A 16,663-nucleotide genomic window follows, 5' to 3' on the forward strand; every position below is an offset into this window, starting at 1 on the left:
TCTGACTAAAACAATACCACAAAATGCACATTTTGCACATTTTTTTAAGTAAAAAAAAGAAGTGCATTGACCTCACAACTCTCTATAGTTACTTCTAAATTGGGGAATAGTTTACAGCATGCTGCTCAGTCAGTGAAACTGATGTTCACATGTTTAAGCCATTTCTGTAACATTCTTCCTTTCTTTTGGGCCACAGAGAGGTATATCTTTGGATGTGAATTGTAGTGAGAAGAAGGGATGGGAAGTTGGGAAAATAATAAACACAGATATTCCTCTACCAACCCTTCAGAATTCAGCAAAGAAAGTTCATATTTTCAGAGTCTCTTTGAGTAGTGCTACAACATTTGGAGTTCAGGTGTTGTCACAATGCGCAAGGAATTTGACACGCGTTGATCTGTGTCTCCAGTTTAGCTCTCAATATTTGTTTTGCTTTCGTATTTTTTCAGCTTTTCTTAGCTTTCAACCTGAGAAAAATCTCACTTTTACTCTGATTTAGTGAGCAAAGCAAACTGTCGATGAAAAACTTTCTTAGAGGATTTTTTCCCCTTTTTTTCTGGTTGGTTCGTTTGTTTTTTCTCTTCTGGACACTGGATGTAATGAGCCCATGCATAGCTGTATTTGCTTTAGTGTCACAATGCTGTGGCTGACATGAGGATCTGCAGTGAGACCTGCAATGTGTAATTCTGACCTAGCAGGTATGCAAACAGTGTGAAAATGTTGATATCTGTCACATCCAGTCATTCTGCTCCAGTGAAGCACATTCCTGCAGAAACTTCCTCCACAGACATCTTATCTTACTGACATTATCTTACTAAAAATGTCTTGGACCCTATGCCAGTTGGCCTTTCAGAAGCTGAGAGTTTTTCATTTTTATTTGTCCAAGTGAGAAGAGAAATAATCTCCATGTTATTTTTCTTGGCTATTTTGAGCAACTGAAATTCTCCAAATTGTTCCACTACTCACATAAGTACATAATCTAATTTTGTTTTTCTGACTCACACTTCTGTGGGATGCTTAAGCCACAGCAACAGTGTGAGCACAAACAACAATTGTATCAATTTCCTAAGCTAAACAAAAAGCTAAGTGTGAAAGTAGCATTCCAACTCAGATGAATTTATGTCTAGATGTTCTCTATAAGTTTCACCTTTAGATTCTGTGTGTTTTATTTGTTGAAAGTTTGATGATCAAGTTCAATTCTCACATTTACCTAGGGTGAAAACTAATTTCAAAATCAAAATGTCCACAGAACAAGTATGTTCACAGATTGAGTATTTTATGATGATAGGTATGACATAATCAATGAAGCATTCTGATGAATCACGTGAATTAATTTCAGAGGAGTGATTTGATTTAATCTCAGATGTTGCTAAGTCTTTGCATGATTTTAGAAGCCACAATAACACCAAAAATTATCTTAAATGTCCTTAAAAATAATATATTCTTACTGCCTTGAGTATCACAGCATTACTTGTAAAATGAAATCTCACGTTCTATGCCAGGATAGGATGTGCTTGGACTTGAATTGGACAAGACTGGTTAGGCTGCACCTTCAGTACTGTGTCCAGTTCTGGGCCCCTCAATTTAAGAAGGACATTGACAGACTTGAATGTGTCCAAAGAAGAGCAACAAGGCTGGGAAGAGGCCTCGAACACAGGCCCTACGAGGAGAGGCTGAGGGAGCTGGGGTTGTTTAGCCTGGAGAGGAGGAGGCTCAGGGGAGACCTCATTGCTGTCTACAACTACCTGAAGGGAGTTTGTAGCCAGGAGGGGGTTGGTCTCTTCTCCCAGGCAACCAGCACCAGAACAAGAGGAACACAGGCTTGAGGCTCGAGGTGAGGAAAAAGTTCTTCACAGAGAGAGTTGTTAGCCGTTGGAATGTGCTGCCCAGGGGGGTGGTGCAGTCACCATCCCTGGAGGTGTTCAAGAGGGGATTGGACGTGGCATTTGGTGCCATGGTTTAGTAGTCATGAGGTCTTGGGTGACAGGTTGGACTTGATGATCCTTGAGGTCTTTTCCAACCTTATTGATTCTGTGATTCTGTGAAGATTCTCCAAGCTGATGCTTTGTTTTTTCATACATTCCCATCCTTTCTTCATATTTGAGAGACACAATGCCCAGGCATGATTTTATTGATGCCCATCTGGAGAATTTGCCATATGTCAGTTGATATGTGAGGTAAAGCTGTCAACTCAGTTACTAAAAATTACGAATTGTATTTTATATAAGTAATTGTTGCAATCACATTTGGTTTTCCTGATTCACTTTAAAAAGTGAATAAATAATATCTGCACACTGTTTTCCTTCCAGATAAGAGAAATTAAAGAATCAGAGGAGTGAAATGCAGTGTCCCTATTAAAATCCATTTTATGTAACTGCAGCAATCAAAGCAGTGCTAAGTAAGCAGCAGCAGTTAGATATATCATTATTTATATTCACTTCTGTTGTCATTCTCTGAGTTGTGACACAGCTGTGAAGCTTCACCTCAAAGAGAGCTGTACAGCAGTGATAGGCAAAAATAGGAATAATAGGTGCTTATGGTTTGCATAAAGCTGAATATACCTTTCAGCATGATTCTTTAGATGCCAGTTTAAATTCCTGAATGATAGTAGAATTATTTGCTGTCAAAATTTCTGAGAACCCTATTTCTGAGCCTTGGTCCTCAGAGCTTTATCAGACTCATCAAAGATTACTCCAAAAGGACCTTTTTTGTACCATTGTGGTTTTCTGCTATTCTGATGCAGTGGAAGATGTTTGCACGTATCTTGCAAAGGTGTTAGGAGACTATAGTCTCCTGCTAGAATCAAAACAAACCTTTGTATTGAACTGTCAAATGCTGTATTCACAAAGTCATTCAAAAGACCATTGTAGGATGGACTCAGTCACAAAATTAGAGCTTCATCCTCATTTAATCCATATGTGAGCAGGTACAGGATGGATTTTAGTTTGGATTAATGCATTACACCACAGGAACAATTTCACTGTAATTTTCAGCTTTGTTTTCCTTTCTCTCTAATCAAAATGTGTTTATCTAAGCCTCTGTTCTGCAAATCTAATGAAGAACCCACTCTGACAAGTAAATACTGGGATTTTGATAAGTATTCAACCCAGGCCAAGAGAGGGGGTTAGGGGTTTGTGGTTTTGTTGTGTGATGAAATGTCAGTGGTACATTTCAATATATGTATTCATACAAAGTCTGCTTTTAATTTCAGGAGATCCCAACTCCAGCTTCATCAGGCTTATCTTCGTGCCATTTCTGGATCTTTATTTCTTCTTTTGTTAGTCTCTTAAGAGTCTGTATAACTTTTAACAGGAATCTGGCTGAGCCAAAAAGGAAATCATCTCAATAATGCTGCATGCCAGTGCTTTGTGTACATGTCATTATCACAATATGCTAAATCAGTCAGAGGCTATGCATGAGCTTGAAAACACAAGAGGAAGTCCTTACAAAAGTTAAACTGTTCTTCGTAGTAGAAGACTGGTAGTTCAAAATCATCCAGATGTCTCAGGGTTGATCAAAAATGTAACAGAGCTAGATAACTCAATTACTTACAGGACTGCTCTTTATCTCAGTGTCATACCAGCCTTTTGTAAATATTTTGTCAAGGGTTCTGCATAAGGCTGGGGAGAAAGTTGGATTACTTTCATCACTGATAAAGTAAGCAATGCAAAGTCTTACTGTCAAAGGGAGTAAATGTGCCTGTGCTTTCCTCATAATTTTTTAAACCACTAACAATATCACTCATTCTGAATGCCAAGACTGCAAAGAGTAAAAGGACTATTTATTCAAAAGACCTTCTGAAAACAGCATAGGAAATAGGAAGCCTTGCATTTATACTGGTAATCCCTCACCTCCTAACAGTGCTCATCTGCTAGCGAAAGAGAAGTGTTGTAACATCTGGCTCAGTGTGGTGAGTTTTCATCTTCTATTGGGAGGGCTGATGTCATGTAAAGAAAAGAGGAGCAGACTAACTATTGTAAATGAGAGGCAGCAGCAGTGCTTATCCTGGGAGCTGGGGCTCCTGCATGAGTTGAATGGATGCCTGCAGCCCCCCTGTGTTGATTCTGGCCCATTAACCATCCCATTAATCTTCAAAAAGCTTTAAAGCATGAGTGTTTTGGAGAGGGAATATAGGTGAGAATTTGCAGGTGTCATTCACACCATACAGCCATCTTCCACGCTCTTTTCAACAAACAGCTCCCCAAGCCTGTTAAAGCACAGAAGGAAATTCTTTCCGCTACCTCTTACCCTATTTGAAGTTTCTGAGATCATCAGGATTTTTAACATTTTGCAGAATGGCAGTGCAAATGTAAAGGAACAGAATGTCAGCTTATAAGAATCAGGAGGATATTTGTTTTGGAAAATGTATACACTTTATTCAACCCACATCCTTTAACTTTCAGTTTTGGAGTGTCACCACAATAAATACTTCTGATTGAATCATCTCAATACTGTATCAACCAACATTTCAGTTCCCTGTAATAGTCTGTCCTATTCTTTGGGGAAAGAACAGCATACAAGAGTGGGGCAATTTGAGGCAATGTGAAGGTTATACCATGCTTGACACCTGACTTCACTTTAGCAACACCTGCCTGAAGAATAATTAGCAGGCCACTTTTAAAGAAAGAACTTCCATACACCACAGATGGCATTTTTCATACCAGACAGGCAACGATGTATGTTGGAAGTGAGCCAAACTGTCTGCAAAAACTGTGAGAAATTCAAGACAGACATCTGAGTGGAGGGAAAGTTTTACCTTCCTCGACACCCCTACCCCCCTGCAACCATTCGGGAACATCTGTTCAAACCTATATATAACGTGCTTTATTTTTCTTATCTACTAATGCCACAAATTACAGGAGAAGGAAAGCAGCGTAGCAAGTTTCTTTTATATTGGTTATGAAACCTAGGATTTAATAATGTAACGTGATGATTTGCCAGCTATGGAAATCCCATATCATAAGACGCTTGTTAGAACCAAGAACAAAATTTTCTTAACTGGCCAGTAATATGGGGTCCTAAACTCACATTTCCATAAAGTGGTCCCAATTTTCACTGTGTACTCAAAACTCCACTGAAATCAGGATACTGTGTGTCATAACGGAGGCACAAAGTCAACAGTCACTTTGGAAATTATTGGCTAATGTCTTAATCCTGGACTGTTCACTGATTTGTATGAACTTTTGTGTGTACTTTGGGCTAAATCCAAATCCCTGTGAAATCAATCGTAATCTTTCCATTGCCATGTGCAGGCTTTAGATGAGGTCCTCTGCTTCCTTAGAGGAATCTGTACTTCTTTCTTGCAAAAATACTCTATTTAAAAGGAGTCCTGAAAACTCTTCATAATATTGTCAGCAGAATCCAATGTCTTTCACAAATAGGTTAAAATCAAAAATGTAAGAGCTCCATGTTGCCCTCAGTATCACTAATCAACTAAACAATTCTGCATTTTACTTTGTCAGTTCCAGTGAACAGCTATATAGGTGAGGATTATAGAAATACAAAATTATTTACAATGTGTTGTAATTCCAAACTGGGGCTTCCTTTCTCCCTTCATAGTATTTTATTGTCTTAAATGCATTTCTGTGGTGATTGCATAAAATTTTTCTAAGGGCACTTTTCAAGATAAATTTTTAATTTGGGAAAATGCCCATTTTGGTATTTTCTCAGCTGTGCATGTGACTTTCTTGGCAAATAATGTGGTAAGCATTCAGAATAGGCATATTTCTAAAAACCCTGCAGTCCATCAGCAGACATAAGTAACACATACAGTGCCTATATATACACGGTGACGCTAAGAATGAGATTCTCTCCCTAAATACTAAGCAACATTTATAGGTATTTGCCAGGTCCATTGCTTCATATGGTTGTGGAACAGTCTTTTATAAGACAAATCCCATGATACTATCACAGAGTCACAGAATCACGGAATGTTAGGGACCTTGAAATATCATCTGGTCCAACCCCATTGCCAGAAAGGGATCACCTAGAGTAGGTCACACAGGAACATGTCCAGGCAGTTTTTGAATGTCACCAGAGAAGGAGACTCCACAACCTTTCTGAGCAGCCAGTTCTAATGTTCTGTCATCCTCACAGTGAAAGTTTTTCCCTATGTTCACGTGGATCTTCCTGTTTTCCAGCTTGTACACATTGCCCCTTGTCCTGTCATTGCTCATCACTGAGAAGAGCCTGGCTCTGTCCTCCTGACACTCAGGCTCCACATCGCTATAAACATGAATGAGATTACCCTTCAGTCTCTTCCTCTCCAAACTAAAGAGACCTACTTCCCTCAGCCTTTCCTCATAAGGCAGATGTTCCACTCCCTCAATTGTTTTTGTGGCTCTACACTGGACTCTTTCAAGCAGTTCCCTGAGATCCTTCTTGAGCTGAGGGGCCCAGAACTGGACACAATAGTCCAGATGCAGCCTCATCAGGGCAGAGTAGAGGGGAGAGGAGAATACCTTTCAACCCACTCACCACAGCCCTTCTAATTACACCCCAGGATACCACTGGCCTTTTTGGCCACAAGAGCACATTGCTGGCTCGTTGGTTAAACATGACTTCCCCTTGGTAAAACCATGTTGACTGCACCCAATGAAATTTTTATCCTTGATATGTCTAGATGCAGCACCAAGGATAAGTTGCTCCTCCTTTTCAGGGATGGAGATGAGGCTGACTAGTCTACAGTTACCTGGGTCCTCCTTCTTGCCCTTTCTGAAGACTGGAGTGGCATTTGCTTTCCTCCAGTGCTCAGGCATCTCTCCTGTTTCCCATGACTTACCAAAGATGATGGAGAGTGGCCTAGCAATGACTTCTGCCAGCTCCCTCAGCACCTGCAGGTATGTCCCATCAGGACCCATGGATTTATGCATGTCCACATTACGTAACTGATCCCTAACCCAGTCGTCATCATCCAAGGCAAACTCCTCCTTCATCCTGACTTGCTCTGTGGTCTCAGGGGTCTGGAGCTCCTGAGGACAGTCTCCACGCTATAGACAGAGACAAAGAAGGCATTCAGTAGCTCTGCCTTCTTTTTATTCTCTGTCACCACCTCATTCTCTCTCACCCACCTCATTCAGCAGTAGGCCTACATTGCCTCTAGCATTAGCTCTGTCTGCAATGTATTTAAAGAAGGCCTTTCTGTTGTCCTTGACCTCTCTTGCAAGGTCTAATTCCAAGGAGGCCTTAGCTTTCCTAGCTGCCTCCCTGCATCCTCTGACAATAGTCTGATATTCCTCTCAAGTGGGCAGCCCCTCCTTCCATGATCTGTAGACTCTCCTTCCACTAGAGTTTGCCCATCAGTTCCCTGTTTAACCATGTGGGTCTCCTGGATACCTTTCTTGATTTCCTACCCTTCCGGATGTTCTGATCTTGAGCTTGGAAGAAGTGGTCTTTGAATGTTAACCAACTGGTTTGGGGGCCCTTTATCTTCTACTTCCCTGTCCCATGGGATTTCCCCTAGGAATTGCTTGAAAAGGCCAAAGTTTACCCTGCTGAAATCCAGGGTTGTGATCCTGCTTGTATTCTGATTCTACCTCACAAGATCCTGAATCCCACCATCTTGTGGTCGCTGCAGCCAAGGGTGCCCTCAGCCTTCACCACTTCAACCAGACTCTCCTCATTAGTGAGAATAACGTCCAGCAGTGCTCCTCTCCTAGTTTGCTCATCCGCCATTTGCATCAAGGAGTTATCATTAATGCCCTGGAAGATCCTCCTGGACTCTGGCTGGCTGGCCAAAGAGGCCTTCCAGCAAGTATCTGGGTAGTTAAAATCCCCCCATGAGAACCAGGGCCTGTAATTGCAAGGCTGCTATCAGCTGCCTGTAGAAGGTGCCATCAACTTCCTCATCCTGATCAGGTGTCCTGTAATAGACACCCACCACAGTATCACACATCCTGGCCTGCCCCTTAATTCACACCCACAAACTCTCAACTCACCCCTCATCCACCCCTTGACAGAACTCAATACATTCTAGTTGCTCTTTCACATAAAGAGCAACTCTACCACCTTGCCTTGTTGACCTGTCTTTCCTAAAGAGGACATAGCCATCCATGACCATGTTCCAGTCATGTGAGCTGTCCCACCATGTCTCTGTAATTGCTACTAGATCCATAACCCCTTGACCACACACAGATTTCTGACTCTTCCTGCTTACTCCCCATGCTGCATGCATTGGCATGCAGGCATTTCAGGGAGCAAGTTGAGCACACTGAGCCCACCCTGGAGGGGCAGGAGGCCTCCTGGTCTTCATTAATACCAGAACACTGCCCTGTTGGTGCAAACCCAGATACAACCCCAAGCCCCTCAAATATAATTTAAAGCTCTGTAAATGAGCCCTGCTACTTCTTGTTCTAGGACCCTTTCCACTCTACAAGATAAGCTTTTCCCACGTATTACCATCAGGGCTGGTGTCTTATAAAACCAGCCATGATCAAAGAACCCAAAGCCTGTAGCACCGGTCTTAAAGTTGGGTATTTATGGACTGGATGCTTCTATTCCATCCCATGTCATCACCTGCAGCTGGAAGGAGGGAGAAAAAATAACTTGCTCTCCAGACTCTTTCACCAACTTTCCCAAGGCACTGAAGTCTCTCTTCACTCCCCTCAGACTATGGGATGAAGCTTCTTCCCCACCTGTCTGGAAGGTCAGTAGCAGGTAATAATCTGATGAATGCATCAGGTTGGCAAGTTTCCCATTGATGTCCCTGATTTGGGCTCAAGGAAGACTACAGACTTCCCTATGGTGAGAGACAATCCAGCACATTAGGCCATCTGTTCCCTTTAGGTTAGCCTGAGGGTTAAGAGTTAGGGCTATGGTTAAGGGTCAGGGTAAAGAATAGGGTTAGGGTAAGGGTTACAGTTAGGGTTAGGGGTTAGGGTTATGGTTATGACTGTGGTTAGGGTTGGGGCTATGAGTTAGGATTAGGGGTTAGGCTTATGCTTAGAGTTATGGTTAGGTTTATGACTAGGTATAAGGTTATTGGGCCCTCAGTTCCCTATTTTGTGGTTACATGACATTTCCTACAGAAATCAGTTACTGTGCTGTTTAATTAAAGGATCAGTGAATCTGAAACTTGTCACTAATTGAAAATAACATTTTTACAGTATTTCTCTTAATACATGCTAGATTTTCCAAATTTAAAACAAAAGTCCAAAGACTAGCAGAGAAGTACTTATAGACAAATTTTCTCTCTCTCTCTCTTGATATCTGTCTATGGACTAGTAATATTACTTTCTTAGATGTCCAAATATTTAAATTCAAGTATATAACCTTAACAGATATAAGCATAATACATAAAACATTCTAAAATAATTGCATTGTTATAAAAAAATAGGACACTCTTTATGGAAGGAACACGGAGGTGGCATTATGCTTAATTCCAGACACTTAATCCTCTGAAGAGAAGCAATGCCATTTTAATTATTATTTTAAATCCTGGATTGTATACCTTTCCCCATTTTCTCAGGTCTGTGTTCTTGCTTTCAAGAACCACATATTTACTCTGTTTTTTGGTGAACCCTGTTGGGGAAAAGGTCCAGGTCACAAGGGCTAGAAGAGGTTGTCACAGAGAGCATTCAAGAGCCATATAAGACCAAGAAAAGAACAGAATTGCATTCTCATAGCTGTCTCACAGATTTACTGGACCTCTGATACAAGGTGGCCAGTAAAAATTAGTTGATTCCCTTGTCTTTTATCTATCAGAAAGGCTATTTCAAACCTTACCTTTCTTTAAAAACTCTTTGGAATCCCTCTATGGAAAAGCACTGCAAAGAAGGGAACTATAATTATTTCCTACTGCAACTATTATTTAACAACCTCTTCATTAACAATGTTTTCTGGGGTCTTCTCTATTTGTTGACACCAATCAAGTCTACTGCCCAGGTGATTTTTTTTTTCAACTGAACAAAAGTAAATTTTCACCAATTTTGTGCAGGTAGGAGTCATGACAGAAAAACCCAACAAGGACTAACAGACCTGCAAGACTTGGACAGAAGTAATACAGGGTTTAGAAACTTTGCCATTTGTACAGATGACTGTGATAACCTCTTATTATGCCATGTGGAGGCTATATCTAACAGCCAAGGGCCTTGAATTACATTGAAATTGATTCCTACACTGCAGCTTTTAGCTGTAAATGATGTCAAAAGACTACAGGCTCAAAATTAAAATTAACAGAAATATATAAAAGCAAATGAGCTCTAGTAAGTCCTTATTAATCTGAGGTAATAATGTGCATCATCACTGAAGCCCTGTGCCAGTTATTTCTGGCTATTGACTCCATTGCCTTTTTAAAATTAATATTGACAACAGGTTGTGTACAAAATTCTCCCTTTCAACCCTCACACATTACATAATGATATTAAATTACAGCACATAATTGGTTAAACATTTTCTTTAAATTTTCTTGAATCTTGTAGCTGATCTTAAATACTGCATGTACTCTATTAAATACAAGCTCACCCAAGAGACATAAACTGACTGAAGCCAGGAAATTCTAAATGAAGGCTCAAGCTGACATTTTGTCCCTAACATATAACTATGTTTCCTCATAGCTACTAAAAGTGCACATCCTAATGGTGTTTCTTTCTTTATTTGTAAAAATAATATTATTACAGCAGTCAGAGCCTTCATTTAAGAAAGCAGGTCACATAAAGTACCTTGGAACTTGGCCTGTGGTGGAAAGACGAAGGTACAGAAACTTCTTGTGGTCCTTTTTTGACTATTTTTGATTCTGATGAACAGAAAAGAAAGTCAAGAAAATATAAGCATTTAACTAAATGTCCATACTACTTCCAATTTGTGATTTAATAAATTCAGCCAGCTTGTAATGGTGTTATTCTAACCACACCTCTTGACCAGCTATTGTCAAGATAAATCTGGAAATAATGAAGCTGTAGTAAACAAAAACACAAACCAAAAACTCTGCAATGATAAGGGAAGAAATCTTCCAAATAATATATAGCCTTGTATTCCAGAGACAGCAGGAAGAAGAATTCTTAGCATCCATCATGTTGAAAATTAAAACTGTTAGACATCACTGTCTGTTTACAGTCAATTGTATTTTCTGTGGCCTTTTCTAAGAGCACAAATTTCTGTGTCTGGTTCAGACATATGCTAACAACAGAACATCAAAGAGAGGTAAACTTCAGACAGATACAGCATCAAAATTACTGTAGCTCAAAAAATGCATCATTAGTCCTGAGAAGCAGCATTTGTTAACAATAAGCCATCAAAAATGATTAGCTACTCTTCCATAACAGGAACTAATAAGGATAAATAAACCAAACTAGGCTTCATCACATTTCATTCTACCACCAAGTGCTTGCACACCTTTGGGCAAATCACAATCTTAGGGCTTGATTTTGTCCATCTGTGAAATGGTACAGTATTAACTATATCATATGGCTGGATTGGTAAAAGAATCCTCTGCAAACAGGTAGAGGCCAATGAAAATAAACCAAAACTATTTCAAAAGCCTTTACACACAGCTAAAAAACTATACTAAAACTTTAATAAAAAGCCATCACATGTTGCAGCAGGTGATTGATCTCAGAGGCTTCTACAAATCAGTTTTTAAGTAATTAGGTTATTCAGAACAAGATGAGCCATCACCTGCATTGATGAGTCCTGAGCAATCAGCTAATGACTGAAGGGCAGTGAAAGTGTGGAGCATTTGTTGCTGTGAAGTGTAGCTTGAATATGAGCTAGCCCCAAACTAGAAGCAGCAGCAAGCTGCTGCCAACATAGGATCTCTGCACCATAGTGTTCTTACCAATGGTGTACCCACAAAACAGGTTTTTTTAAACCCACCAGGGGTCTAATTAATCTGTGAGGTTACTACATACACTTAGCACCTTACAGGAAAATTCAAAATCTGATCTGCTTTTAAAGCACCAAGAAAATCAGTTTTGCTAATGTTTTTCCCCCTGTAATAAAAAGTTACATTATTTGGTCCTTTGTTAGAAGATTCATTCAATTATCTAAACAAAAATTCCCAGATTCAGTTAAAATTAGGAAAATGGAAAAAATACTAGCTTTCTCAATATGAAAAAATTCTTTGTGGTAATGAGATTATTGTGGCTCACAGATTGTCATTATCACACTTATTGCCTGCTCCCTACTGCAAGTATCTGGGACAAATCACAGTGCCTCTGACAGAATAATATACCAGTCAAAATGCCTTGGGCAAGGAACACAACACCGATGCATCTCAGGTAATGCAAATAAAGCCCTTCCATTTGTTGTACAATATTAGCTCAAAGTTGGCTGTTCCCTTCTCAGATTCAGCCTTAAACTTTTTATTAAAAACAGCAACAAGCAATTCTGCAAACCTGAAAAGATATTTTTGGCAGAGTACTTGAAAGACAATAATCTCCCCCCTCTTTACTAGCCAAACACATCATGTTATGTCTGACTAAATGTTGTTAAAAGGTGTTATTTGAAAATAATGCCTTTTTTTCAATTTTTCATTCTAATTTTTCATTGTGAATTTTAGCTATATTTCATTTAAGACACAGAAAAAAATCCAGCCAAGAATAAAAAGTTTTAGTCTGAATCTGGTTTTTTTTCCTGTTTAGATAATCCCCACCCACAAAAGACTTGACCATCCAGCCATGAAATAAAAAATACAAAGTATTCATGAGTAGTTGGCTTACTTCTCTATCCCACTCCCATTCTCAGCAAGTTTTTTTATGACAAAGGCATCTGAGAAAGAACTTTGAAACAAATGCAAAACCCCTTAACTGCTGGAATCAATAAAATGCTCTGAAGTCTTTAAAGAAGTTAATTACCCATTGCTTGGATATTTTAAACTAAAATGATCCTGACAACAATTAATGTGCAAGAAAGATCAAACCTACAGTGAAAGGATTTGGAAAACAGACACAGAATTCTTGACTGCATTTAGCTTTTATGATGCACTACTGCTCCATATAGCAAAGCTTCAGTGAACACTGATAAGCATTTACCAGAATATGCACATTTCTTGCTTACTCTTTCTTTCTCTCAGCTCCTTCCACCACACAACCCAGTCCAATTCAAGTCCAAATTTTGGGGAGATATTTTGTTTTTTATTCCTGAACAGCTTTATTGAACAAAGGCATTATAATAGAAGTATTCATCCTTTCCTGATATCTATTCCCTTTCATCCATTTCAACAAGGCCCAACAAAATAACTCTTTATATTTACTCTAAATCAGAAAAATGGTTGAGCAGAGTCTTGTTGGTTTTGGCTGAAGACATCATTAGCTCCTAGGCACCTTTTTCCTGCTAAAGGAAAGTTTCCCAAACGGATCAAGATAGAAGGTTTATTCAAGATTAAAAGCCTAAATCTGAAAACATAGCTTTATGTTGTCCACAGAAAAAGTTCTGAGAGACCTGAAAAAGGCAGAGCTACTTAGGACTTTTATAAAAAACATTTTAAGTACCACAGAATCACAGAATGTTAGAGGTTGGAAGGGATGTCCAGAGATCATTGAGTCCAAACCCCCCTGCCAAAAGCAGGATTATCTAGGGTAGTCTGCACAGGAATCCATCCAGGTAGGTTTTGGAAGTCTCCAGAGGAGATTCTCTCCTGAGAAGGTGACTTCTATGAAGCATCCTATGAAATCACTGTAGACAGACCAGAATTATTTAAAAAGGATTATTTATTAAACATATTTCTTTACAAAGTACAATCAATGGTTTGTGTTAAATTTGGGGGTTTGATATTTGACTGTATGTACATAAAAGCTTATAACAGAAAATGTGTCTTGAGTTTACACATAGGACACAATACTGAATTACTTTCATATTTTGATTTCAACCAACATAAGCAGTCGATAATAATTTTGAGTTCATCTGCTGGGTTTTTTTAAACTGAAGATGAAGTGACAACATTTCTGCAGAGTGTCAGTATTTATCAATGTACTCAATTATGACAAGGTAGAAATGAATAATCCTTTGGGAAATTTCCACTGTCATAAGTGGAACAGAACAATTTTTGGCAGGTTAATGGATTATCCTTATGATCCTAAAATCATTTTTGCAGTTATAAGATAAGAAGAGTTGAGGAGCTAGGTAAGTTTAATAATACCCTATTAGCAGCAGTTGATAGTAAATGCAACATAAGGTTTGTTTTGTCTGTCATACAAGGATGTGACCTAGCAGACACTACTGCATTGTTCTCTACTTGAACAGAAGTATCTGCATGTATTGTATGTCTTTGGAAAAACAAAACAAAAATAAAGAGACAAAAAGCCATTTATTGTCATGAGTGACTATTGCCATCAGCTAATATGAATGCATTGCTAAAATTAGTGAAGACAGGAAAATGCTGTAAGGTAAATATATACAGAGTTAAAATACATTTCTTATCCACTAGATAGTGATTTTTGTGGCACTGTGGTTTTCAGAATATAACGTCTGTTGAGAGCAATGTAATTTTCAGTGCAAGCTAAAGCAAAAATACCTGCCCGCTGTCATAAACATGACAAACAAATCTGGAATGTTCAAAGTAAGTTCATCTTCCACTTCTCCAATCTTGAGGCACCTTTAAGACATGGCACTTACTGTAAACCATCTAAAAATCAAGAAAGGCAGACACACTAAGGCTGAATTTTCTGTGACAACTTTAAAAATCACTGCCAGAGTCACTTGCATACGTAAACGATGCCTGTGTAAGGCTTGCCAGCAAAGCATCTTTCCTGAGAACGGAGCTGGGACACTGTGTGTATCATAAGTGTGCGTGCTCAGAGCTGTGATCGCTGTCGTGGCTGTCGTCGTTCGCTAGTGAGTCCCCTGTGTGCTGGAGACCAGCTGCCCCGATGCCAGAGAGCTCAGAGGGGAGCAGTGTGCCCTTTTTCACATTCACCAGTTCCTTCTCCCGGGCTGCTGCCCCTTGCTGGCCCCCTTTTACCCGCTTCCACTTCATTCGTCTGTTCTGGAACCAAACTTTTACCTTCACAGAAGAAAGAAAAAAAAAAAGAAAATGAAGATGGTGTCATCAAAGGTAATTAATAATCATCTTTCTACCATTAGCACAATGCCTGGCTTTTTCCCCCTTTTTTCCCTTTTTTTAAGATGTGCAACACAGTGCCTTTCTCCCTGTCTAGTTAAAAGCACGACAAGCCTTCCCTGAGGAGTAGGTGATCCAGTTTTGGATAGGACATGAACCCTGAGGATGCAAAGATAATGACTGCAAAGGAGGGAACGAGGTTACCACAAGAAGGCCGCTGGGCTACCTGCAGCAAACAGTTCCACAGGGCCTTTTAGAAAACATTAAGAAGTTGACATATTCTTGAAAAATGTATTAATGCCATTTCACAGGCAGAGAAACAAAGGCAAAATGGTTCCCATCAAGGGACTGCACAGAAGAATCCACCTTTCGTGTAACAGAAAGCCTAGTCTGATGGCAGGGACCTGTGCTGCTGCCCTTCTTACAGTGCTTGTAAGTACCCTTCAAAGGAGGGTAGTTACTTCAGAAAAGAACTTGCACTGAAAAGTTTACATGGATTTCTGCTTGTTTGTTTCTATAAATGGTGGAGAGTTTCAGGTGGAGCACTTTAAAACCACTTCTTTTTTTTTTATTTTCTTGCTGAAGCCATCAACACTTACAGCTTCCCTGCCTATTTCACAAATGTATTTAAATTATTCTAGCTGACTGACCTTCAATTCTACTACATGTAGCGATAGATCCTAGTCAAATTTTTCAGACAAGTAAATATCCCCAAAGCCAGGGGCCAAGACATTTATAATTTTGAGTCAAAATCAGCAAATATTTTCAGACAAGAATGGAAAATAAATTCATAGCATGAAAGACTAAAAATGTATCTGTATTTAGGACACATTGAACCCCAAGATTTTACTCCAGCTGAAACTCATTTTTGTGCCTCCCCTTCTCTGTATAGAGATGGAGGGCGGTGTGTGTGGAAATAAACCTAAATTATTTGCACAATTCTAAAATACCAGCAGTGCACACCACAAGGTGTTGGTGGTTTTGAAACCTTTTGGTTCCAAAGAAGGAAAAGGAAAAGGAAAAGGAAAAGGAAAAGGAAAAGGAAAAGGAAAAGGAAAAGGAAAAGGAAAAGGAAAAGGAAAAGGAAAAGGAAAAGGAAAAGGAAAAGGAAAAGGAAAAGGAAAAGGAAAAGGAAAAGGGAAAAGGAAAGAAGAGAAAAGAAGGAAAAAATGTGCATAGCTTCTGTCAAATATTAGATCAAAGGCTGATTTCAAATCAACTTAAAATACTGTCACTGAACAGGGTATGAATAGATTGTTGCGTTTGATCCATTTAGAGTTAATGTTGCTAAAAAATCTTGTGTGTGTGTTTGTGCAGCTCCTCCCATGAAGGTTCCACAGAAAAATAAACAGTATCTGCAACATTTCACTTGGAAAGAAAGCAAGAAAGCTTTCAATGTTGGTGTATCCTCTGCTGTGTTCAGCAGAATGTGTTTCAAGAGCTTTAAAAGAAACAGCAAGGAACAGGCACAGCAGGACGTATTGTACAACATGAGTAACAGAGCCACAAAAATGCTGTTTTGCTGAATCTGTCTTACACATCCAGGAAACATTGCAGTGTTTAACCTTTACTATCACTTTGAATTTTACATTAAAGTTTTACTACAGTTGAACTGATAGTTAACGTCACTATCTGTATGTACATACGTGGGAAGAAAGAGAGGTATATTTA

At 39.3% G+C, this 16,663-nt stretch overlaps 1 protein-coding gene across 1 annotated transcript in view; it reads right to left on the reverse strand.

Annotated features, from left to right (window-relative positions):
* Positions 1-13,685: 13,685 nt before the first annotated feature.
* MEOX2 (mesenchyme homeobox 2) overlaps positions 13,686-16,663 on the reverse strand; it is a 54,506-nt gene continuing 51,528 nt past the window's right edge. Inside the window, exon 3 of the mRNA XM_054384860.1 lies at positions 13,686-14,935. Coding sequence (XP_054240835.1) covers positions 14,711-14,935 — 225 coding nt within the window. The 3' untranslated portion in view covers positions 13,686-14,710. The remainder of the gene's footprint in view (positions 14,936-16,663) is intronic.

Source organism: Indicator indicator, chromosome 11 (assembly GCF_027791375.1).
Source record: "Indicator indicator isolate 239-I01 chromosome 11, UM_Iind_1.1, whole genome shotgun sequence".
In the NCBI taxonomy this organism is placed as follows: Eukaryota; Metazoa; Chordata; class Aves; order Piciformes; family Indicatoridae; genus Indicator; species Indicator indicator.